General features: G+C 32.5%; 1 protein-coding gene and 2 long non-coding RNA genes across 52 annotated transcripts in view; all 3 read right to left on the reverse strand.

The window, feature by feature from the left end:
- Positions 1-25,535, reverse strand: part of celf4 (CUGBP, Elav-like family member 4) — a 257,699-nt gene that overhangs the window by 130,000 nt on the left and 102,164 nt on the right. For all 50 annotated transcript variants that reach the window (XM_087299561.1, XM_087299548.1, XM_087299560.1 and 47 more), the window contains one exon: positions 11,912-11,994. Coding sequence is in view for 24 of the 50 variants with exons in the window: in XM_087299540.1 (XP_087155666.1) it covers positions 11,912-11,994 (83 nt within the window). In the remaining 26 variants the exon portion in view is untranslated. The remainder of the gene's footprint in view (positions 1-11,911; positions 11,995-25,535) is intronic.
- Positions 1,834-6,332, reverse strand: LOC147831859 (uncharacterized). The gene is made up of 3 exons (XR_015520105.1): positions 5,351-6,332; positions 2,553-5,178; positions 1,834-2,001 (listed from the first exon to the last, which is right to left on the reverse strand). It is a non-coding gene; the product is annotated as an uncharacterized LOC147831859 (long non-coding RNA).
- LOC141379997 (uncharacterized) lies at positions 14,221-22,935 on the reverse strand. Its single transcript, XR_015520083.1, has 3 exons — positions 20,933-22,935; positions 19,332-20,778; positions 14,221-19,287 (listed from the first exon to the last, which is right to left on the reverse strand). It is a non-coding gene; the product is annotated as an uncharacterized LOC141379997 (long non-coding RNA).

A 25,535-nucleotide genomic window follows, 5' to 3' on the forward strand; every position in this document is an offset into this window, starting at 1 on the left:
TTAAGAATTGCGCTGTCTCTATTCATTTTAAATAGGTAGCTTGAGCAAACAGCAAGTCTTTTTTGAGTGTTTTTATGAAGTACATTAACTGGTTTGCGTACTAAATTATATGCTACTAAAAAGTATGTACTACTTATAGTAATACACTGAAAAAAAATATGTCTGCAAAAATGTTGCAAATAATTTGTGTTGAATTTAAACAAACAAAATAAATTTAGTAATGTTCAACTTAATTAGTTTGTTTAAAATCAGCCCAAATAAGTTGTTTACAACCACTTAACTTAAAAAAAAAAAGTAAATCTAAGGAATAATTTTCAAATATTTTTTTTCGGTGTATTGTACATGCTATTCACAACATTGCATATTGAGCATTGCCATGGTGCATATCTATGTGTGTTACAACAAGCACTACAGCATTACAGTGTTTGCCATATATCTTCATGAATATTAAAACATATAAATGCATATCGGGGGTGTTTTGCAAATGTTTGTGTTCCAGCAATATAATAGTTTATATGCTCCTGTATTTATCTTTAATCCAAGTCATGCTTCCATAATAATGTTTTATCCATAGATTATTAGTGTGCAAGTCAACAGAAAGTGTAATTATGTATCTTTGAGCACATATACACATCTGTGAGGTGTTTTTTTATCTGGATAAAGTGCCAAGCCAAAATGAGTAAACCTTTGAAAAATTAATGTTTTCATTCGTTTCTCTATGAATATAGATGATAAATAAAGCATTTTAACAACAAAACAGTTATATTCATTAACACAAGATGAATATTACATGTCGTAAAATAAAAAACAAACAAACAAATACAATATTTAAAACGATGTTCTCTTAACATATTAATTGAAACTAACTTCTTTTTTTGCACAGTGCTCTTTAATTATTTTATTAAAACAGTTCCAATTTTGCTTTTAGTATCGATTCATTTAATTCACAAACAATTAAGAAGATTTGTCCAAATATCTCACATCATTGAACCACACAGAAAGTATTAATTTAAAATGCGAGATATGTGTATTTCTGAGAGACCTGCTAGGATGTATTCATTTATGCAGGGTGCTGTATGTGGGAGGTGAGGAAGGTTTATCTTTGGGTATGTTCAGAATGGAAAAGCAACTATTTCTGAAAGAAAGTAGCATGCGGTGTGTCTCCAGCGCACACTGTGCCAGGTTTCTGTATGCGTGAGTAACCGAATGATGCAACATTTGCCAGAACGTGCAACCAGAGAGCTCTGTGTGAAATACGGTATCCCATAATGCAATGCGATGGACTTGACATTTTATTCTGATAAATGAACAAGAACAGTATGAAACGAGATCTCTTTTGGCTTCGTTATTTGATCGGACTGTCAAAAAAAAGTGACGAGGTTTTTAGATGAAATCGGATTAAATATGCAAAACAACTGGATTTATTTATGAGATGATAACTGGATGGTGCTTGATGAATTAAACAAGGGGATAATGAGTAAATATGACAGCAATGTAGTGGTTTTTAAATGTTATACACTGGAAACTGAAAAAACAACATGTGTCAAAAATCTGTGATAAATAATGATAAAAGACAAAGAAATAGGAAATTATTAATGAAACTTTTTTTCTGCTTTTTAAAATCACAATTCAGAATTACAACTTAGAATTACAAAATACTGTATAAACTTATGCTGCACAATATGAAGTTATAATTAATATATAAACAGGAAAGAGTGGAAAATTATTTTATTATTATTATTTCATGTAATTTTTTTTAAATCTGGACACAAGTAAAACATATCCCATGGAATTTCTGAATAATTGGATTTATTTACAATTTTTAATTTTTTTATGATCTTCCAGGATACATTGCTTTATTAGAGCACACTGTAAAACCCTGTAAATAAAGTTACGTTAACTCAAACTGTTTGAGAAAAACGATTGTGGCAAACCAATCAAGTTTGAATCCAAATGGTTTGAGTGCTGTAAACTTTTATATAGTCAGAATTATTAGCCCCCCTTTGATTTTTTTTTCTTTTTTAAATATTTCCCAAATTATATTTTACACTGCAAGGAAATTTTCACAGTATGTCTGATAGTATTTTTTCTTGTAATGTAATATATATATATATATATATATATATATATATATATATATATATATATATATATATATATATATATATATATATATATATATATATATGTGTGTGTGTGTGTGTGTGTGTGTATATTTTTGATAGTCTACAGAACAAACCATCATTATACAATAACTTGCCTAATTACCCCAACCTGCCTAGTTAACCTAATTAACTTAGTTAAGCCTTAAAAAGTCACTTTAAGCTGTATAGAAGTGTCTTGAAAAATATCTAGTCAAATAATATTTACGGTCATCATGGCAAAGATAAAAAAAATCAGTTATTGGAAAAATGAGTTATTAAAAGAGTTATGAAATGTGTTGAAAAAATCTGCTCTCCGTTAAACAGAAATTGGGGAAAAAACAAAAAAAAACAAGGGGCTAATAATTCTGAATTTAACGGTATATATTGAGTCATATACACATATATTACTTGAGTTTATATAGTCAAGCATTTAGAATATTAGTAACTTAAACATTTTAAGTTCAGTTATCAAGCCGATCAAGTCTTTTTCTTCTATGTGATTACAAAAAAGAAGCTTTAGTATCACTATTCTGTTTTTTCCCTCATTATTGTGATACATAAACTTAAAATTACAAAATACAGCTAAACTTATGTGTCACAATATAAAATTAAAATTAATATATAAATAGGAAAGAGTGGAAAATAATAAGCAAATTTTTATATGATCTGGACACAAGTAAAACATATCCAATTGAATTTGCAAATAATTGGATTTATTTACTATTGTATGACTTTGTATTGATCTTCCAGGATACATTGCTTTATTAGAGTACACTGTAAAACTTTAAGCTAACTTAAACTGTTCGAGGAAACACATTGCGTCAAACTATTTAAGTTTTGAACCCAAATGGTTTGAGTACTGTAAACTTGCATATACTGTATATATAAATTGAGTCATATACACATATATTATTTGTGTTTATATTGTCAAACATTTAGAATATTAGTAACTTAAACATTTTATGTTATCAAGCTGGTATGAGTTCAGTAATAGAAAGAATTAAGTCCAGGCAACTGTATAATTTAGCTACTCAAATGTTTACTTCTAGCATTACACAGTAACAGCCAAAAAGTTAAAGTAACTCAAACTGTTTGAGGAAACGATTGCAACAAACTATTTAGGTTCAAAAACTAATCCTAATGAGTGCTGTTAACCTAATCCATTTGAGTAAATGAAGCAATTTGAGCACAGTGAAACCCAATAAATAAAGAGAACTCAAACCAGCTGAGTACTGTAAAACCCAATAAGTTAAAGCAACTCAAACCATTAGAGGAAACCGATTGCTACAAACCATTTGAGTTAAACTAATCTATCTCCAATTAAGTTGAAGTCATGAGGTATTTAATTAACTCATTACCTTCAACACCGAGTTCAAAACTCTTTTCAAATGAGTAGAATTCTTTGATAAAGTTGACTGTTGGCTTTTACAGTGTAGAAGAAAACATTTATTTTTAATTTTCACATACAGTATGTGTCGTTATGGTCACTTCAAATATGAGTAACACGTTAATACTAATTACTTAAGTAAGCAAAGAAAGAGAGAGCCAGAAAAAGAGAGAGAGAAGTATATATAAGTCTGCAGAGAAGGAACATTTTCTGTGTTTTATCTGCAATAGAATCTCGAAGCATCCCAGCATCTCTTTTCCTTTCTTTCTCTCCGTCCCCTCTCTCGGCCTTTATGCAGTAATCTCTCTCATTTTTCCACTTCACTTGACAGCTTGATGGTTTTTAGGAAAGTGGTTTTTACGTTAGAAAGTTCTGTCAAGTGCAAGAAGGCCTCCCAAGCTCCAGTTGGAAAGAAATAGAAAGTGCCAGAAAGAGTGGGCCGCCGTTGAACTTTCAAAATCTGCAGCTCAATGGCAGTCGCTCCAAATAAACGATAAAAAAAGCACGCATTTGCGCTTGTTAGTTTAAAGCCTGACTGTTTCTGACACTTTCGCTTGTTTGGTTTGGGATCGCATCACTGGCTAAAATCTCATGATCATTTATATTGCGCTTATCGAGCATTTCTGCCACGTTTGACATCACAATATTGCGGCTATAAAGTAATGCAGGACAGAATACAGTGTGTGTGAGAGTAATTTGGTTTAAGGTGTATTACCTACTGCTTTGATACAGAAAAGCAGCCATTTGTGGCTTATATATTTTTTTTTTGCTGGATTATTACATGTAGGTATATCACCATTTGTCATCTTTTTCTAGGCTATATTCTGCACTTTAATATTTTATGTAATGCTAGTCAATGTAACTTGCAGGAATAAAAAAGTGTGGTAATTTAGTGTAGTACGCCCATTCTTTCTGACCTTTTGGATCAGTTGCAGTTGTTATATTAGTACTGTATCTTTAAGTCTTTAACCGGTTGACCTTTTGTGTGCAAACTGTAGGTTGTCATAAAAAAAACAGCACTTTATTATCTAAGAGTGCAAGTTAAAGACTTTTATTTGGAAATGTGAGGATAGGATGATGCTTGTAACTACATAGGATTTTAAAAATAAACATATTTATAATTATAAATCATTTATAAATCATTTCATAATTGACGTATAAAAAATGCAGAGTTCCACACATTTCCTTCATGTTGTCCAAACACTATTTAATTAAGTTACCTTAATTGTTTTTACAAATGTAAGTTAATCAAGCATATAATTAAGTTGTCCTAGAAACAAAAAAGAAACAAAAGAATTGTGTTGGCTCAACTACATTAAATAAACAGTTTGAACAAGCACCAAAAGTTATTTTTTGAGTGTGGGTTGTGTCCAAAATTGCATACTTCCCTACAGTACCTTAAAACAAGTGAAAACAATGTGCGAGAAGTATCCTAGTCACCTACTACTTCCGGGCGAAATTCATTTTATGGATGCTATGCTATCCCATGATGCCATGTTAGAGAATTCATGAATAAGAGTAAATCGCCGTAACTGACGTGGGTACATCACGTGATGACAACACTTGTAGGATGTAATACCTCCAAATTTCATTCATACTACTCACATTCATACTATAAAAACAGACCCCTTAGTTTTTCCACGATTGCTGAATCCAACGCAAAATCAACAAAAAGTCATTAATTAAATGCAAATTAATCACAGAAAATGTAAACAATCTCATAAAACATCATATCCCAAACCATATAATCAAATTGTATTTATTTCAGTTTGCAATTAAATGCTTTACGTGACTTATAGACGATGTATACGCAGCGCACTTGATGTATTTGAGTCTCTCGAAAAATGACGTCTCACCTGTGTCCTCATAAGCATTACATTACATGGGGGCAGATGTTTTGCAGCTTACGCGGATGAAGTGAGAATGATTTACATGTGAAGTCAAGGCAAAGATGCGATTGATCAGGGTGTGGTGCAAATTGTGCATTTGACACGCTTCAGACTGATAAAGAAAGTTGGAGCGAACATCTAAAAAGTGGAGAAACGCAACAGACAGAACAGCAAGCAGCTCACAATGATGGAGATTGATTCAAGCATGACGGCTGCTGGACTTGACAGAGTTGAAAGACATTATTTGGGCTTTACACGTATGGCTGGTATTATGATGTTCATGAAATTAATATATGATTTTATTTAACTCTTACTCTGCAGTTAACAAGAGAAAACCAAAAAGCTTCCCTGCGAGGAGTTTTAAGGCAATCCGTGTTTTAGGTGGATTTCGGTAATGCTCCGGGGAACAAGACTGAGAGAGAGAAAAAGTAAGTTTGTGCATAAAAATTTTACAGCCTTCCTTAGGCTCGATCCCTATCATTTTAGGCCTGTTTTAGATCTTGTCTTAACAAGAGACCAAAATAAAGAAGCTTTATTTTTATGATTTGTGTCCTTGTCATTGTATCAGATTGCACACCTAACATAGTAGGCTACCTAATGTGGTAAATAAGATTACATATATGTGTTATAATATTATATTTATATATTTTAATTGCAAAGTTGTGCGCAAATTTCAGGGAATTACCGCCACAAAATGAGTCATTTTTATTGCGAAAAATCACAATAAAATAAATAAATGAAATCACAAAATACTGGGGCGTCTGTAAAGAATGTACTTTTCTATTGATCATGTTGTAAATTCAAATTAAAATGTATTACCTACTAGTGTTGTGCCGATACTGGAATTCGATACCAATCACTACTAAAATTTTAAAAACATTTGAGTGATGTTGAGCGTGTTCTTAAGCAGCGCTGATTTGCCATAGTGTTCACATGCTCAACAGAGATGACTGTGATTGGCCGTGAAGGTTATCATTCGACTGAACTCACTGCTGTTTAAGTGTAACCACAGTGAAGATCAGTCAATTCAACAGCGGATCACTCCTTAGCCAGCTTACTGTATAAACAGACCAGCTGATCTTCGCAGCTTTAAAACACTCCAGTGCCCCTATATCTGTCGTAAAGTCTGAATCGTGAGAATAAACATTGTATTTGAGACCTCACAATTCTGTTTTTGTTTCCCTCAGAAATGCTACAGTTTCAGGCAAAAAAGAGGAGCTAAAATAGTGTATTAATGTAAAATGTATCTTGTGTCAATAATTCATATTTACAATTTCAAAGAAATTATTTTTCCAGTACTGCATTTTGAACATAGCCGTGGTTCTTTTCTGTGTGTCTGCCACAATGAGCATTACAGCAGTCTCCGGCAAATATCTCATCATGAATATTCATCCACGTGAATGCATATTTGTGAACATTTTGCCTTATTTGTGTGTTCCAGTAAGTAATAGCTTGCATGCGTGTGTGTTTAAACGAGAGTGACTATAATAAGGGCTGTGGGTGTGTATACACACACATACACACGCACACAGTCGTTGATGAGGCGCACTGCCAAAATCAATAGAGTGCTTCTGAGGCATCATACTGTAGTACGAGAGGCCAGAGATCTGAATACATGCAGCTTGCATTAGAAAGATTGGCCTGGACACTGAGATGAAACAAAAAAAAATCCCTTCTTCTTCTTCTTCTTCAAAAGCTCTGTCATCTTTTTTAAACTCCTTTTTAGTATTTGCTTTACATTAAAACTCCCATTGCTTAAAAAAACAGCTTTGTAAATTAGTATAGATATGTTTTAATATGAATTACGATGCTTGATAAAAGTTCTGATGTTTATATAAACCACTGGTTTAATTCTTGCTGTTAATAAACCAATAGCTATGACTTTTGGCTCCATGAACTCATATTTTGCAGCTCACTGATAGTTTTTAAGGTAGTAGTTGGGTTAAGGTATTGGGTAGGATTCGGAATGTAGAGTAAGATCATGCAGAATATGTACTTTTTAATAATTGGTAGGTTATTATATTATTAAAAATGGAGATTAATTATTACTTGTAAGTCATGAAAATTATAGAATTACTTGTTTTGATTAAATCTGCTGTTTACACATTTTAAAATGTATAATAATTCATTATGTTTGGCATTTTTTAATATGAGAGGCAAAGTCAGAATTATATATTTTTTAAACTGGAGTTAAAAAGAAAAGAAATAATATCCTTTTATCCTTTTCTATCATAAAAAATTAAGTTTTTTTTTTTCACTGGAAAACGTAACAGTGAAAAACAGTAAATTTAGCGACACAGTGGCGCAGTAGGTAGAGCTGTCGCCTCACAACAAAAAGGTCGCTGGTTCGAGCCTCGGCTGGGTCAGTTGGCATATAAAAAAATATATGAGTAATTCAAACTAATTATATAAAGCAGAACTCAAACCGAATGAGTTATAAACAAATTAATTACAATTTTTGTGTTACTCTGCACTGCAAAACCCAAAAAGTTAAGGTAACTCAAATCATTTGAGGAAGCCGATAGCAACAAAGCATTTAAGTTCAAAAACTAACATTTTTACAGGTTTTACAGTGTAGCAAATAAGAATAATTTCACTTTTTAAAAACTGGAAATTTCACAAAATAATTTGGCTTCAACTGTATAAACTTAATTTATTAATAATTTTATTTAACTATAACACCGTAACAATAGATTTTGTGTGTGTGCAAACACATATGCATCCAATCTTGTGTTTTTATTATTATTGTTATCAGTTAAAGTTATTTAATGCACTAAAATAACAAATAGAATCTAATAAAAAAACTTACATACTAAAACTTTAAATTTAATGAAAGCAAAACACTAATTAAACCTACTAAAATGATAATTTTGTTAGTTTAATTAGTTGATTTAATTAGAAATTAATTGTTTAAAATGATGTATAAAACATGTTGCAATAGAATCTCTCTTTTAAATAGCACTTGGGAAATAGTTAATAGTAAATTGTAATTTAACACTTTAAAAAGTGAAAATTTCACAAAATAATTTTGACTTCAACTGATTAAACACTTAATTTAAAACTTAATTTATTTCAATATTTACAAAATAAATTTTTTATTTAACTATAAAACTTTAACAATAGATTTAATGTGTGTAAACACATATACATACAATATTGTGTTTTTATTATTGTTATCAAATAAAGTTATTTAATCATACTTCTATTAAAAATAACTTAAATACTAAAACTTTAATAGATTTTATGAACGCAATTAAACCTACTAAAATTATAATTTTGTTAAATTGGTTTAATTAGAAATTAGTTGTTAAAAAATGAAATACAATCTCTCTATTAAACAGCACTTGGGAAATAGAAGTAAAAATTATTTAAAATGTCACACTTTTTACAAAGCGATAATTTCACAAAATAATTTTGACTTCAACTTATCATTTTACAGCATCCAAGTTTTCTCATGAAAAATGCCTGACGGGTGAGAACCAACACGTTTACTTTTTACAGGAACCAATTCATTCTCACTTCATGCCAGCACCTACATACAGCACAAGTTTCCATAAGAACCAATGACATTACTCTTGTGAACCATGTCACATTTTAGCTTCTGCCAATAAAGTTAAGACCAACCAACCAACAATATCTTTAATGTTTAAAAAGAAATTTAAGAAAAGTCTCAATCCTCAAGTCTCATTTCTTAATAAATCTCAATACAAGCTCCAGGATTTCTCATCAATTCCTCCCAAACCGATAAATTATCTAATAATCAATAATACAATCAAAACAATCTCATTTTTCATGTCTAAACCCATCTACATACATCCTGTACCTCATTTACACTTATAAAAGAAAAAAAAATACATAAAATGTAAAAACAAAAAAAAAAATCTATGAGAAACTTTTGAGACAAAGGCGAGAACGAAACCCACTCAAGAAGTCCATTGAGTCTCCTGAGCTCTGAGTGAGCGATAAAACCCTTCCTCTGGGTAATTAGCATTCCTATGAAACATTTGTGATAGTCAGAGCCTCCGATTGAATTCATTCGCGGGTGCTGCGTTTGCATTTTGCACGAGGAGATGTGCTCATAATAAGGCGATCAAGGCTTTTTCTTATTACGCTCAACATCTAACATGATGACTTACACGCTTGTGGGGGAGGAAGAGAAAAAAAAATAAAGAACTGTGTGCGGCTGCGTGAGCCATTTTACTGAGCGAGAATATAAGAGAAAGGAAGTGGAACTCCAGCAAAGTGACTCCTGCTACATTCAACATCTATGATGTCATAATCACTCGCATCAAAGGCATTCTGTTCGCCACGGCAACTGTCATTCTCCCTGGAGGCGTCATTAAAACAGAGCACAGCAAACCAGCGAGCTGAGCAAGAGCTGACGGAGAAACTTCAAAACACACACACACACATACACATACACACTGCAACCAAACAACGGTGGCAAGTTTGTGCTTAATGCAAAGAGGAGTGACAGAGTATGTGTGTACACATACACGTGCCCGCAGATATTCATACGACACGCTGGCGTACACACACACACATGCTCAGAGACACTAAAAGACACTATAAATAGGACAGCTCTAATGTGGTGCTGTGTAGTTCTTGCCCTTGGGTACAAGGCTCTTCCAGAAAGAAAGAGAAAGAGAGAGATGAGGAGAGAAAGGAAGGAGGAGAATGAGAAGAGCAAGTAAACGAGATTGAAAGCATAGCCAAAAAAAAAAAAAAAAGAAAAAGAAAAGAAGAGTTGGCACTATTTGAGGGCTCGCTTTTTGAGAAAGACAAAAAAAAAAAAAGTCAGGGTAAACCTGCATCTAAAAGAGGGAATGTATTACAGTTTCATTTAGGTTATATATATAGTTATAATTAAATGAAAATGAAAATAAAAAGCACTAATATATTTAATAAAAAATATACAAATACATTCAAAATAAACACATAAAAGGTAGATTAAATGAAATAAAAATTCAAAGCTAACAAAATAATGAATAGCATATATATATATATATATATATATATATATATATATATATATATACATATACAGTATATATATATATATATATATATATATATATATATATATATATATATATATATATATATATATATATATATATATATATATATATATATATAATTTAAATTTTTTATTTAGCTTGATGTACTAAAAAAATGAATAGCAAAATTTCGGGGTGCACAATATTGGAAAAATCTTGACATTGCAATATTTTGTTTTGCTGGGATGTATATTGCGAATTCAATATAATGATGATTTCATTAGGATTTTATTGGGAAAGATTTCATTCTTTTAGCTCGACTGGAGTGGTCAAGTCTTTTTACTAATGTATCTAAAATTCAAATAAAAAAAATACAAATAATAAATTTATATAGAAATACATTCTAACAAATAAAAGATGAAATGAAATGAAAATTCTAAACTAATTAATTAATTAGTAGCAAAAATTCGGGTGGCACGATATTGGTAAAGTCTGACATTTTATATTGTAAATATATTGTAAAATATAAATCTGTGATATATAGTGCCATATTAATATATTTATGATTTTAATAGCTCTAGTCGGAAAGATTTTTTTTTTTAAGATCAACTGATGATCAAGTCTTTTTTTTATGTGCAGTGCATCTGCATAAATTATAATAAATTGCAAGCAAAAATAGTTTTTTGGTTTTCTTAGGAGTCTAACAGTATTCAAGTAGAGTAATTGAAGCAATTGAACCTCGCAAAAAATGTAAACAAATTCAAAATACAAATCACAACTATAACCACAAAACTAGAACACTAGATTTTGTGTACAATCGACATACAATGTAGAGTTTTAAATACTATTATCATCATTATTATTATCAATTAAAGGTAATTAATAAAAATGAAAAATTTCACTACTTGAAATCCAATAAAAATTATTTCCTAAATACTAAAACTTAAAAATACTTATAAATATATAAACTATATACAATAATAATAAATGCTAAACAGTAATTAAAACTATTATGATTAAACTACTACAAATTCTATAAGTAACTATATCAAATAATAAAATAATAATTCTCAATTTAATAAATTTAATGCAAACTTGCAGAATAAAAGTATTAACAAACAAAGAAACATAAATATCTTACTGACCGCAATTAGCACGCATGCACAAACACACACTCTAGAGAAAAGGCAGAAAGAGATTGTTTGTGTCTGTTTTGTGGAAAAAATATACAGCTTCATTTCATTTTCTGGATACGAGGTCTCACAAACACACTCACACACACACTTATATTCACAATTCCTTCATTTGTTCTAACATAATTTGAGCTCTAAATGAATAAATACACAATTTAAAAGACAAACGCTATAATATCACAACAATATCAAGCATTATGATGTCAGCTACCCACTAATACTATTATTATCATGATGATATATGCGTGTTTTGTCAGACGGGTTTGTGTTTATGTGGTGTTTGATCATGGTGACTTACCCCAGGTAGCGTCTTCTGCTCGTGAAGCGCCGTCTGAGCTTTTAACGCAGATTCTCTCGCACAGTATGTGAGGAAGGCACAGCCTGCGAGAGCAAATAACAGAGACAGAGAGAAATTAAAGACAGGTCAAAGAGGTCGACACACAAGCAGATTGTCCATTCCCGAAGAGCTGGACAGCAGAGAGAAGCAGCGTTATTACATTTGTGTAGCAGAAACAGAGAAATAAAAGATAGACGAGAGATGAAACACAAGCCCACAGCCATACACACACACACACACACACACACACACACACACACACACACACACACACACACACACACACACACACACACACACACACACACACACACACACACACACACACACACACACACACACACACACACACACACACACACACACACACACACAATCCCCAGAGAAAATACAGAGAGAGATTGTGTGTGTATGTGTGTGTGTGTGTGTGTGTTTATGGAAGGAAAATATGCAGCTCCATTTCATTTTCTGGATAAGAGGTCTTGCTGGTGTCAACATTTAACAGTGTGTGTTTGTGTTTGCTTGCTCATTAATTTGACAGAAAATAAGGATGTGCTGTTCAAGAAAATTTGGGCAAGAAAAATCGCTGATCGTTATTATTTTTGGGGGCAAATTACAGCATTCGTACTAACACTCTTGGAATTTTAAACTGATTTTGCAATCACGTTTGAAATTTTGTTTTAACACAGCTTGGCTTGAAATGACATGCTGAAGAGATTACTAGCTGAAAAATAGATAAAATGATGACAACAATACTAATATATACACACAAACAGTTCATTGGATGAAACAAAATATGTTTTTATATTGTAAAAATTCTAGGCTTCACACAACCAATTTGTGTTGGGACAACATAAAGGAATTAGGTTCACTTATTTAATTTATATATATATATATATATATATATATATATATATATATATATATATATATATATATATATATATATATATATATATATATATATATATATATATATATATATATATATATATGAAAAGTCCACAGCATGTATTTCTATATTTCATTCCTATATATTTTAAAATGACCTATTTACTATTTCCAAATTAACATTTTGGCAAACATTAGTCATGTACCTAATATTAAGTCATACTATCATACTTATCATATTATCAACAATTTTGTTTAGCTAGTAGCCAAGAAAGTTTGTCTCATGTTCATTTATTTTTATATCATGTAGTAAAAACTAAACTAAATCTAAAATAAAATAAATAAATAATTATTAGCAGCATTTGTAAACATTTGACAAGGATCAAAACCTTTCAGAAAAGTTGTCCTTAAAGCAAAACGTGTATTAAACAATACTGATATTGATATATAAGAATAACATAAACCATAAATATTTATAAAATTAAAAGACAAGAAAGTTTATCTCATGCTCATTTATTTTAACCTCATGTAGCAAAATTAACAAACTAAATCTATAATAAAATAAATAAATAATTTTATATTAGGATTTGTCAACATTCGCAGTGGATCAAAACCTTTCAGAAAAGTTGTCCTCAAAGCAAAATGTGTATTGAACAATACTAATAAATAACAATTACATAGACTACAAATATTTATAAATGTAGTAGCCAAGAACGTTTGTCTCATGCTTATTCATTTTAACTTCATGTGGTAAAAAAAACTAAAATAAATAATTATTCATCAGCTTTTGTCAACATTTGATGAGAATCAAAATCTTTCAGAAAAGTTGTCCTCAAAGCAAAATGTGTATTGAACAATACTAATATAACAACAACATAGACTATAAATATCTATAAAATTAGGAGCCAAGAACATTCGTCCTATGCTTATTTTTGTTTTACCTCGTAATAAAATTACTGACTAAATGTAAGATAAAGATAAAAATAAAATAAATAAATATTTATTTATTAGCATTTGTCCATATTCAAAGTGGATCAAAAGTTTTTAAAAAAGTTATCCTAAAATCAAAATATATATTGAACACTGTAGTTTTTTATTTATTTATTAAACTATAGAATTTCATTTAAAACATATTTCGTATTTCAGTGATATTAAAATAACACTGATGAGCAGAATTGATCTGTGGTGGTGGATGAGAAGATTCCCTCTTTGTGTTAAGTGCTTTGAGTGCCCAGAAAAGTGCTATATAAATGTAAGGAATGTTTATTATTATTATTAATTGTATACAGACCACACAGATCACAGACTTGCAGACAATGCAACATCTTCTTGGCCTCTTGTACTTGTTCCTTCAGTTCTTTGTTTATTCTTATATTTTTGGAATTGTTGTGTATTGCTGTATTAACATACTGACATCCCTACCGATACAGCTACTGATATTCTGTGCCTCTTAAAAAACAATATGCACGATATTATACCAACTGTGAAAACCTGACAGAGACGCCAGCGGGAGAGAATGTACAAAATGTGCCGCATGATGAATGGATAAGCCAAACAACAACGCAACAGGAAGTTATGAAGGAGATCTGAAAGCAGAAAACACCAGATAGCACGAAAGTTCATCCAAGCACGTCTTGAAGTGATAGGATCTTTTTTTTCTGGCGCTTTCATGGCCTGCTGCAACACACACGCGGCTGTCTTTAAGTTCAGTCTGACAAGACGACATCAGCCCTCGCCAACCAACATCACTGTGCATTTGTGCTAGCGAATAATGCTAATCTCAGAAAGTAGCTTGCTGAAAACAACCCTGAATCTTTTTTAGCATCAACTTAATCAAAAATCCCACTGGGATAAGAAGCCAATGGAATAACCGCCGAACAAAAGCCGAAACGATTAGCGTTGCATTTGTACATGAAGTAAGCAAATTTGAATATGCAAAGGCATGTTAATGGATGCTAATGTTTATGCTAATCTTGCATTAATATTAAAAAAATGCTAATATATTAATATGCTGAGTAAACATGATAATCTGCCGCTGACATTTCCGCCTGCATGCTAATAGTGTCACAAACGGCGATAAGATGGAAAAAGCTGATTGCCGACCAAAAATGGAAAATTAAAACGTTCATTTACTTTCAAACAGGCCCTTGTTGCGGCGGCGAGATGCTAATCTTTTCTTTTTAACTGCCACGAAATATATAAATAAATACAAATAAAATCATTTTGTTGATGAGGGAAAATCAACCCTTAACAAAAAATGACCATGTTAACCCTCAGCTTGTGGAGTTTTTAATAAAAACAACCATAAAATCATGAATAATTGATGAGCTTTTGGCAACACTTTACAATGAAGTTTATTTTCTCAACATTAATTAGCCATATTAGTTGGTTAACTGTCAACGAATATTACTTGTACAGCTTTTATTAAACTTTCATTAACATTTGCTAACAATATTTTAAACGGGTGGTCCGCAGTGTATTTTTAAGGCTTGGTTGTGTTTATAAGATGCAAAGCAATGTGTGCTCATACTTCACTTGTAGAAAATCACGTTGTTTGTTCATATATCTTAGTTAGATTATAACATGAAAATGACTGTCATATTTCCTAGTTTCTCTGAAAGGCCCTCAAGAGGCTCAGATTGGTCAGCTAACATAATGTGTTGTGATTTGTGAATCGTCTCCACTTCACCATGTCACGCTTCTACAAGCACAAGCTTTTGTGCAGTGTAAACAGTCAGTCAGAGAAGCTGTTAGCAGTGTTACCTTCCAGAATCAAACAGAAAAGGAAAAGGACACAGCGGAACCTTTCTTTCCTGTCTTTCACATATATTCAAAATAAGCATGTGTAAGTAATATGAAATGTTCACATATCTTTTGAGAGTTGTTATTTAGGATGTAGAAAGCAGGAAAGGTGTCCACATAGAGAGACGCTGCAGCTCTGGTGAAGATTGTGCACGTTTACAGTGATTTGACTGATAAATATGAATTTGTAGCTTAATTGTTAGTGGTGCCAAACAGCATTTGCTGTTGTTTACATCTTTGTTATCGTCCTCGCTACAAGGTACCATTAGCACTAGAAACAGTGAATGTAACTGATCAATTTTAACAAATAAAAACACTTACAGGTTGTGGCTCACAATCCACAGCTTGGTCTGTTGGATAAGTTTTAACCGAGTCCATCACTGAACTGGAACAGATTCTGGAAGCTGCCTTTTGTCAAATGCTGGCTATATATTTTTATAATTCTCTGGAACATAATTAAAATTGAACTGTAAGCACTTCTCTCTTTGTCATGTCCTTTGGAAGCCGAAATAGAGAAACAGAAAAAGCTCTGTGGAAATAGCAGCGTATGGACAGCAATAAACAAACAATAGCTTAACATTACAAAAGATAATTTGTTGTTGGTCTCAGTTTAAAAAAATCTGACTGACTGAAAAAAAGCCTCTAAAAATCAATTGATCATTTTATTTCTGAACCTTCAGAGTCACCTCTTCCCAAAGTGCATTGATAGATTTAAACTTAAATGTATTTCATGTTAACAGTTGAGACTTTACAGTAAAGTGTCACCAATATTACCATACTTTAATGCGTTTACTAACAAGAACAAATAATGTACTTTGAAAAAATAATTTTTAATACAGCATCATTCATTCATTGTTAAATGTTTTTCTTTTAACACATGTGAATAATTTTCATTCTTTGTTTTTATTTTACTTATACTTGTATTTTAGGTTTTATTCCTGTTTATGTTAAGCACTTTGAATTACTATTGTGTATGAACTGTGCTACAATGGGTAACACTTCAAAAGGACTGTTACTGCCGCCGCGGCACTAAGGGATTAAGAATGTGTTTTTAGGTATAAACGCAGTTTGCGACTATGGGACGGGATGCGAACGGACAGAATTATACAGTAGCTGCAAATACCCTGCTACGAAATAATGTACAAAGCATGATAATTCCTTCATTAATCATTACAATCTTGTTAACGAGCTTTATTATCATTGTAAACTTGTTAAGTGCAATGAGGATTCATTTTGGAAAGTAAAGTTAAAGAAATAAGAGATACATAAAATGAAAGTACAACCATCCAAGCGTACATACGCAAATAAATAAATTAATTAAGCAGTGTTTTAACCAAAATTTAGAGAGAGCAGTGTTTGGTATTTTAAAGTGATTGGACTAATACAGTAAATAAATAAGCTTTTTTCATTTAAGTTTTCTTTGTTGATTATATTTTCCTTTCCCATTTATGTCTGAATGGCTGAAAAGGAAGTGCAGATCCAAACGCAGGTTTAATCAACATAGAATGGTCAGGCAAGCAACGGTCACCACAGGAGCAAACAGAGATATACAGTACAGGCAAATTCAGAGTCGTTGTCATACAGCAGGCGAACGGTCATGCAGCAGCAGCATAAATAAAAAAAAACAACAAAGCAAGGATCTAACACGGCAAGACAAGGCAAAGAAAACGCATCATAATGTCACAAGAACAGATAACAAGACTCAGCCGTGGTGTGTGTGCTGCCTTTAAAGTCCATGTAATCAGTTTTGAATAGATTCAACTGTGTGAGTTAGCGATCAGCGGATAACCGGAACAGGTGTGAGTGCGTGGTGCATGGCAGGATTTGTAGTCCCATGTGAAAGTAAATGGATTATGACACTTAATTATTGTACATAAATAATAAAAGAACAATTAAATGGGTCTGAATAATTATTTCTTTAAAGACATAACCGAAACACGGAGAAGTGGTCCGTGGCTGTTTATAAATAAGTGAAATTTACATAAATAAACTTGCCTTAAGCTTTATTTAATATTAACAAACACAACTTACAACTTCAATGCATTAGTAAATGTTGATATTGACAGTTAATAAATGCTGTACAAGTATTGTTCATTCTTAGTTGATGTAAGTAAACCCATGAACGAGTGCAACCTTATTGTAAATTATTTCAAAGATTGCTTTCACGAAAAGTAAAAAAGCTTTCAGAGTCATTCTTTTTAGGACAGTAGTCGCCAGCTATTTCGGTGGATACTAAAAGAAAAGCGTGACCTCAGTAAGAACCAAAAAAACTATAAGAGAGCGGTGGCGGTAGAATAGCTTTCTCCTTTCCTCCCTGTAAAAGCCCGAGCGCCGCAGGGACGCTAAACACACACAGGGGACACACACACACACATAAGCCCCCTGAGGCTACAGCATGAATCAGCAAAATTCTTCCCTGCTGTCCACTATGTGTGTTTAACCCTGGCCATGTAGGATGAGTGCATGTATGCTTGCGTATATGAGTGTGTGTGAATGCGCGTGTCTCCTGCAGTCCTGCCTGTTTTTTATTTTTTTTTAATTAACTCTGACTCATTAGCGTTGGGGAGAGCTCAGTGTGACAGCTTGGCGAGCTCCTCTGAGGGCCTGTCATGTTATAGAACAGGCTAGAGCTCTCGTGGGACGCCTGCGCACGCTTCCTCGTCCCGTTTGACAAGCGGCGAAACACATACGCGCCCATACACAGGCCAGTGCACAAATATATGGGATGAACGGAAAGATAATGGGGAGCCGCGGTTTGTTTGTTTGTCCTCTAAAAGCAATATTGTTTCTTTCTGTCTGGTCACGACTGCACTTTAAAAGACGAGCGGACCGACGGAGAAAAATACAGTGCAAGGAAAGATGAAAGACAACGGTCGGATGGTAATGGAAGGGGGTTCAGACCAAACGCTGGAGGTTTTGTGAGAATAACAGAGGAATGAAGGTTTGTCAGTGCCGTAGGTTTGATTTGAACATCAGGGCACGTCTGCGAGGGCTCTGAAAAAAATGTAAATCAAATAAAAAAATGAAACGGTACAAACAAACACACAAATGAAAATGACTATGGCTTAGAACTACTGTAGTTCTGCTGGAAGAGTTTTTGAATTGGAACACAGAAAGCAAACAATGCAAATACTGGACTGTTCAAAAAAACTTTTCACTTTCATTCGGCATTTGAGTTATATAATAAGAGTTATATATTTAGTTTCATATAACAGTATGGCTGTTTATTTAAACAATATGGAGTTTCATAAATAAATACAGCCTTGAAAAAACTAAAGCATTTGTGACAAAGCTTTATTATTGATTTTTATTAAATATTAAAATGCAATTAGGATGATCCTGTAATTTTTATGTTTTAAAAGTTAGTTACGAATGTTATATAATACCTGTATGGGTCAAGGATATTTTAGTAAAGGAAATATAAAACTATGTCAAAACTTTTTGGTCAAAATACATTTTAGATAACTAAAATATAATAGAAAATTGATGAAAACAAAAGAAATACAATTTGCATTGATCATTGTTTTCAGAATTAATAAGCACTCTTTAATTCAGAGAAACAACTGTAGATGGTGCTTTTACAGCCGAGCACATAAATCAAGTGATGTTTATATACATATTTTCTATATAAACAAAAACGTGTTCTGTCTTTGTATTGTCGACACAAGAAACGATCTACTAACTCTACTAATCATATCCTAAATTTTACTATGCTAAATCTGAAACTAAATGTATATCACTGAAACAAAAATGTCTTCAATAGAATAAAAACTAAATTACAATAAAACCATTAATACATCTAGTTTAAAGTATTCAAATAATTGTTTTATACAAATTAAGATCTGACTGCTGTTATATCAGCGAGATTGCAAACATGAAATAAATTTTACACAAAATGTCGATTTTAAAAAGCTGTTCAAATTAAGCAAGTTACTTCTTAGACGCTATATTGTTTGCTTTATTTTTTTAAATCTATTTTGCCAATTAAAATAATTCCAAACAAAGAACATCAGTGCATCTGAAAGCAATCATGTGATGACACAAATCAATGATTAAACAGTTTATTCATAAATACGGTCATTTGCTTAATTACTAAATGAATCAATTAATCAATTTTAACAAATCAATTGAATTAATAATTCACTGAATCATACATTAAGGGCACTGTCACGTCTGTGGTTTGGTTCAGTTGGTCTGAAACCAAAGCAACAAATGATACATTGTAGCTATTTTCAGTTTGTTTTGAGTCTTATTCACACCACACTGATTGCTTTGTTCCGAACCAGTTGAAAAGAACCAAAATGCAATCATTTGACAAAATCCACATCACTCATTAGCCAGAAGATGTTGTTGAACGTATTTCCTAAACTGCTTTTTGATTGGTCAGAATTAACGTGCAGGAAAATACTAATGAAACTCCCGCAAGTAAACAAACCTGCAGATCAAAAATGTTGCTTTTTACTTTGGAGGGATGACTTGTATCTCTGGTCATAGTGTACTATATAGTTTGTATACATCACTTTAGACAAACTATAAATTTGAAGGATAAAGCATGGTTGCGGCTGGAAAACAATGTTTTCATGCATCGCAAACGGCGAAGGCGCAATGCAAGTCACTTCAGGAGGAGGCGTAAACTGCAACATGGTTATCTTTCGGATATATTACCAAAGATCCATAAGGTAATGTTTTGCTCTCTCTCTCTCTGTTTAAAATTGATGATAGAGCACTGTAAACAAATATTTTTCCTCCATATCCCATAATGCAAAGCGCATCGGACTACGGCAGCTGGATTAATCCAAAAAGGCGCACTACTTTTTGCAGTTGGGTCTGTTCTATTTCAGATCATGTTCTCACCACAAACAAACCGCTCCAGGGTTTGTCTGAAAGCGTACCACCTCTTCAAGGTCTCAGTAGTCTTTTTGGTTTGCTTCTAGTGCGCACTCGAGTGCGATTGCTACATTCACACCTGCACAAACTAACCACACCAAGAGGGAAAGCAACTCTAGTGCGATTCAACTGAATTAAATACGGCAGGTGTGAAAACACGCTAAGACAAGGTCATGTCACCAAGGTTTAAGGTTTTTCCAGCACAAAATACAGATTAATGGGATAGTTCAGACAAAAATTTAAATTACCTAATTGATTCTCCCTCATGTAGTTTTAAACCTTTAGGAGTTTCTTTCTTCTGTAAAAATAGAAAGGTATCTTAAAGAATGAAGGCCCATCGAAGTCTATAAGACAAAAAATAAATTAGAAGAGGTAAATGAGAGCCAGCAACAAGCATTTTACTAAATTTCTTCTTTTGTGCTGAACAGGAGATAAAAGAAACTCAAATAGCTTTAGGAGGAGTAAATGTTGGCAAAATTGTCATATTTGTGGTGAATTGTATTTCATTAATAATCCTTAAAACCAAAAAATCTAAAAAGCTAAACTATTATTATTTTTCTTCTCCCAGTTCATACTGTATATCCAATACCAAGGAAGCATCAACTAATCAATCATTTAAAAACAAGAAGCCTTACTGACCTCAAACTTTTGACCAGTAGTGCAGATTGCTAGAAAGTTTCTACCAAGTGATGAATGTGGAGCAAAATATTTACAAGGCATTTTATACTAAACTCTTCTCTTTGATTCGAAAAGACAGAAGCATGACTGGAGGAGTAATTCACTCGCTCTCAATCTAGACTTTCAGATGTGAAGCACGAACGCTGCGAAAACTGCGGCACGAGGAAGAAGAAAGGATGAAGGAAAGCAGGAGAAAGGGCAGCAGAGAGAAGATAAGATCACCAGGATTCTGTGAACACTATCCACTAGTGTCCTACACTAGCATCTTATCTCGCCTTCTGCAGACACCCTAAAGACACACACACACACACACACACACACACACACACACACACACACACACACACACACACACACACACTGAGACACAAAGTAAATACGAAGGAGGAATGACAGAAAAAGAATGAAATTAATCGAAAATGCTTAAAATACAAATCCCTCCATGTTGACAAAATGTGGCCAAAGAGTCTTCACTCTACTTTCACTACCCTAACTGCTTTTTCTATTTCAGTTTCTGCCCTATAAAACTCACAATCAACTAGTGAAATCTAATCTGGATGAGTCAATATATTTGGCCTTCCCCTGATATACAAGAATGATGAATTGCTGCAATTTATGGAGCTTTCCTAACAATGGAAATTGCCATGTATGAATGTAGCTGATTGTTGGGAGACCTTCTTAAGGTTACACATGTCAAAAACTACTTTCTTGAGATTTCACAGCATACTATGGATTTACGACTTCAGGAGACCACATTCTTGCTTTGAAACAAAATAAAAAATTAACAGTATGAAAAACCCAAATGAGATAATTGATTCTGTACAGAGATACTGTGTTCTAGTCTGTGCTTTTCTTAAGAATCAATAAAACTGTGAAGAAAACTTAAAACCTTTGAGAGACTTTAGATGTCTGTGGGAGTTTTACACTGTAAAAAACATCTGTTAATTAACAGTTTCTGTATATTGTGATTTCTGTTTATTAATTGCATTATGTGACCTTGATCTCTGCCCTGTTAACTTTGAATATTAAAAATTCAACTCTACAGTTTGACAAAGTGACTTTATTGACATTTTAGTAGTTTGAAATAATTAAATGTATAAGAAGAAAGATTAAGAGAAATAAATCTGTAAAATAACCGGTATTGGGCAAGCTACTTAAAAAATGTAGTGAGCTAAGCTTTTAGCTACTCTACTTAAAAAGTAGCTTAACTGCACTAAAAGCTAACCTTTGGGAAATGTAGCAAGCTAAGCAAAAAGCTACTTGGCAAAAGTAACTTAGCTACATCAAAGCTATTTTTTTGTAATTGTCAATTTTTATAGCGAAACAACTTAAACGCAAGTTTAAGTTTAAGCCTTCTATCTTAGTGATCAATGAAACTGTCAATGAAACATGTGGCAGAATTATCAGTTCAATTATTTATGCTGTACCAAACAGAAACCAATTATAGTATATAACAACAAAAACAAAAAATCCAATAAAACCAGCTTACACATTTAAAATACTAAAGAAATGTATAGTAAAGGGACATGTGTAGAAATCATTATAGTGTAATGTTATATGTATTTACAGCTCTTCATTAATGAATTACACTACATAATGTAGTATCATTAGTAACTATCATGAACTAATAGTAATTACCATAGTATACTTTAACCTTTATTACAGTAAACTATATATATATAACCCATCATTGGAAAACACCCATACACTCTCATTCACACACATACACTACAGACTAGCCTACCCAATTCACCTGTACCGCATGTCTTTGGACTTGTGGGGGAAACCGGAGAACCCAGAGGAAACCCATGCGACCACGGGAAGAACATGCAAACTCCACACAGAAATGCCAACTGACCCAGCCGAGGCTCGAACCAGCAACCTTCTTGCTGTGAGGCAAGAGCGCTGCCCACTGCACTTTAATTATATTTAGAATTAAAAATACCACAACAAATAATTTGAGCACTATTGTGTACTTCAAAACATTATGGTACTTATATAACTCATAAAAATAATTTTTGAGCACAGGATCATAATTAACATTATTGCACCTTAACATGTAATTCTTGAGGTATGGTCATGAGAAATCCTGTTTCAGATATATCCTCTCCTCAGTCACTTTTCTATCAAGCCAATTTCTCGTGTTAGTGACAACACCGACCAGAGCAAGAGGTGGCAGTAAAGCACCAAAAAGTTTGTTGTCAACCCCCGTAAAACAGAAAGAAGAAGAAATTGTTATTCTCATCATTATGGATTTACTTTCAACGGCTAGACACCCTGAATGTCGATGTCGTCACTTATTGATCTGCGATCTGAAACTGTAGCTTGTGTGAATGCTGCTTCGCTACTTGACTAAAAAAACAGCTTTGTAACTAAAAAGCTATTTGCTTCATAAAGTAGCGGCGCTACCGCATCGCAACTGTGAAATGTAGTTAAGCTTATAGCGTCACAACTTGTAGCGACACTACTGCCCAACACTGAAAATAACAGAAAATGAATTGGCTGTTTATTGCAAGGTTTTTGTACTGTAGTATACAACACCAAAAAATACATTATATTACTTTAACTTATTCAAAGTAACGTTTTCAAACTTAAAAGATCAAGGTCCCATAATGCAATTCAAAAGCATAAATAAATTAGGAAAAATAAAAACATGAATCACAAAATACGGAAAACTGCTAATTTACATTTGTTTTTTACAGTGTAGCTATGTCCTGTGAGAGACTACGGATGTTTGTGAGAGACTATTTATGTCCAGAGAGAGACTAGTCAACTGACAATATTTGCAAATGTGCTAAAGTCATTCGAAGCAGGGTCTGTTCACAACCATACTTATTTTGACAACCAAACTTGTTTTAGCCATGTAAATACATGTACATAACAATATACTGTCTGCACATGACCATGTAGAGGCAATATGAATAGGGATAATCAAGACTGCTATTCGGATATTTAAGTTTGTGAAATTTCCATCCCACGAAAGCCAGTATCACATTATTTATGACACAGCCGGATGGCACAAACAGGCTGTCTTCGGTATTTCAGCATCACATTCCAGTCACCATGGTGATCGCTGACCCTGACTCTATTCACAGCGGCTTGGTCACACTTTGTGATGAGCAACTGTTGCAAAACTAGATTTAATGATTGAAATGCTGGCGCATGCAAGGCTGAAAAAGACTAGTGTTGTAGGTTTAGATGATATGTTTTAGTCTGGAGCTGTGCATAATGGCATGCTGCATCAGAGCAAACAAACACACAGGCACGGACACATGACTCACTACTGTACATCTCGTTTTCAGTCTCAGTACATGAGAATAAACATCGGTAATGCTGCTGTACTGTACACTGTAAAAAAAAATGCTGGGTTCCAGACAATTGCTTCATGTTGTCACAACACAAATCGGTTAACTAAATTGTTTTTACAAATTTAAGTAGATTGAACATAAAACAATAAAGTTGTACCTTAAAAAATCAAGAATTGTGATGTTTCAGCTCATTTTAAATAAGTTGTTTAAACAAGCAACAAAAATATATTTTTTGGAGTGTGAACTGTAAAAACTTCCCGGTTCCACACAAATCGATTAAGTTAACTTAATTGTTTTTACAAATTTAAGTAGATTGAACATAAAACAATTAAGTTGTCCCTAAAAAAAATCAAGAATTGTGATGTTTCAGCTCATTTTAAATAAGCAGTTTGAACAAGCAGCAATTTATTTGAGTACACTGTAAAAAGTGATTAGTTTCTTAAAGCGAGTAATTGCCTTAAAAGCAACAAGTTGACTTTACAAAAAAAATAAATGTATGTAAACCCATAGTAACTTGGAACTGTTGGAACTGAAGCTGATTTTTTTAAGCTGAATTTTTATAATCATGCTAATTGTACTCACTTTTTTTAAAGTCAACTAATCCTTTTTTTACAATGTCAGACTATTTTAGCATGTCTAAAATCTACATTTATAGCCTGTATCGAATTTAGAAGAGACACTAGACTGTTTTTTTTTTTTTTGCTAGATACAGAAAAACTGGGAAAAATAAATATAATACATGTGTATTGGAACAAGTATTTTATTTTTTTTAAAAATGAGCACAATTTGCATAATAATTAAGTCAACTTAACACTTTCAAGTGACAATGGGTTTTCTTACATTATTTTTGTAAATTCTTTTAAGGTAATTGGTTTACTCGGTTTAAGTAACCAATCACTTTTTTTTTTACAGTGTGTAACTGTAAAAATGCTGGGTTCCATGCAATTTCCTTCATGTTGTCACAACACAAATTGATTAAGTTAGCTTAATTGTTTTTGCAAATTTATGTACATTGAACT

The sequence above is a fragment of the Danio rerio genome, chromosome 21 (assembly GCF_052040795.2).
Source record: "Danio rerio strain M-AB ecotype USA chromosome 21, GRCz13ab, whole genome shotgun sequence".
Lineage (NCBI taxonomy): Eukaryota > Metazoa > Chordata > Actinopteri > Cypriniformes > Danionidae > Danio > Danio rerio.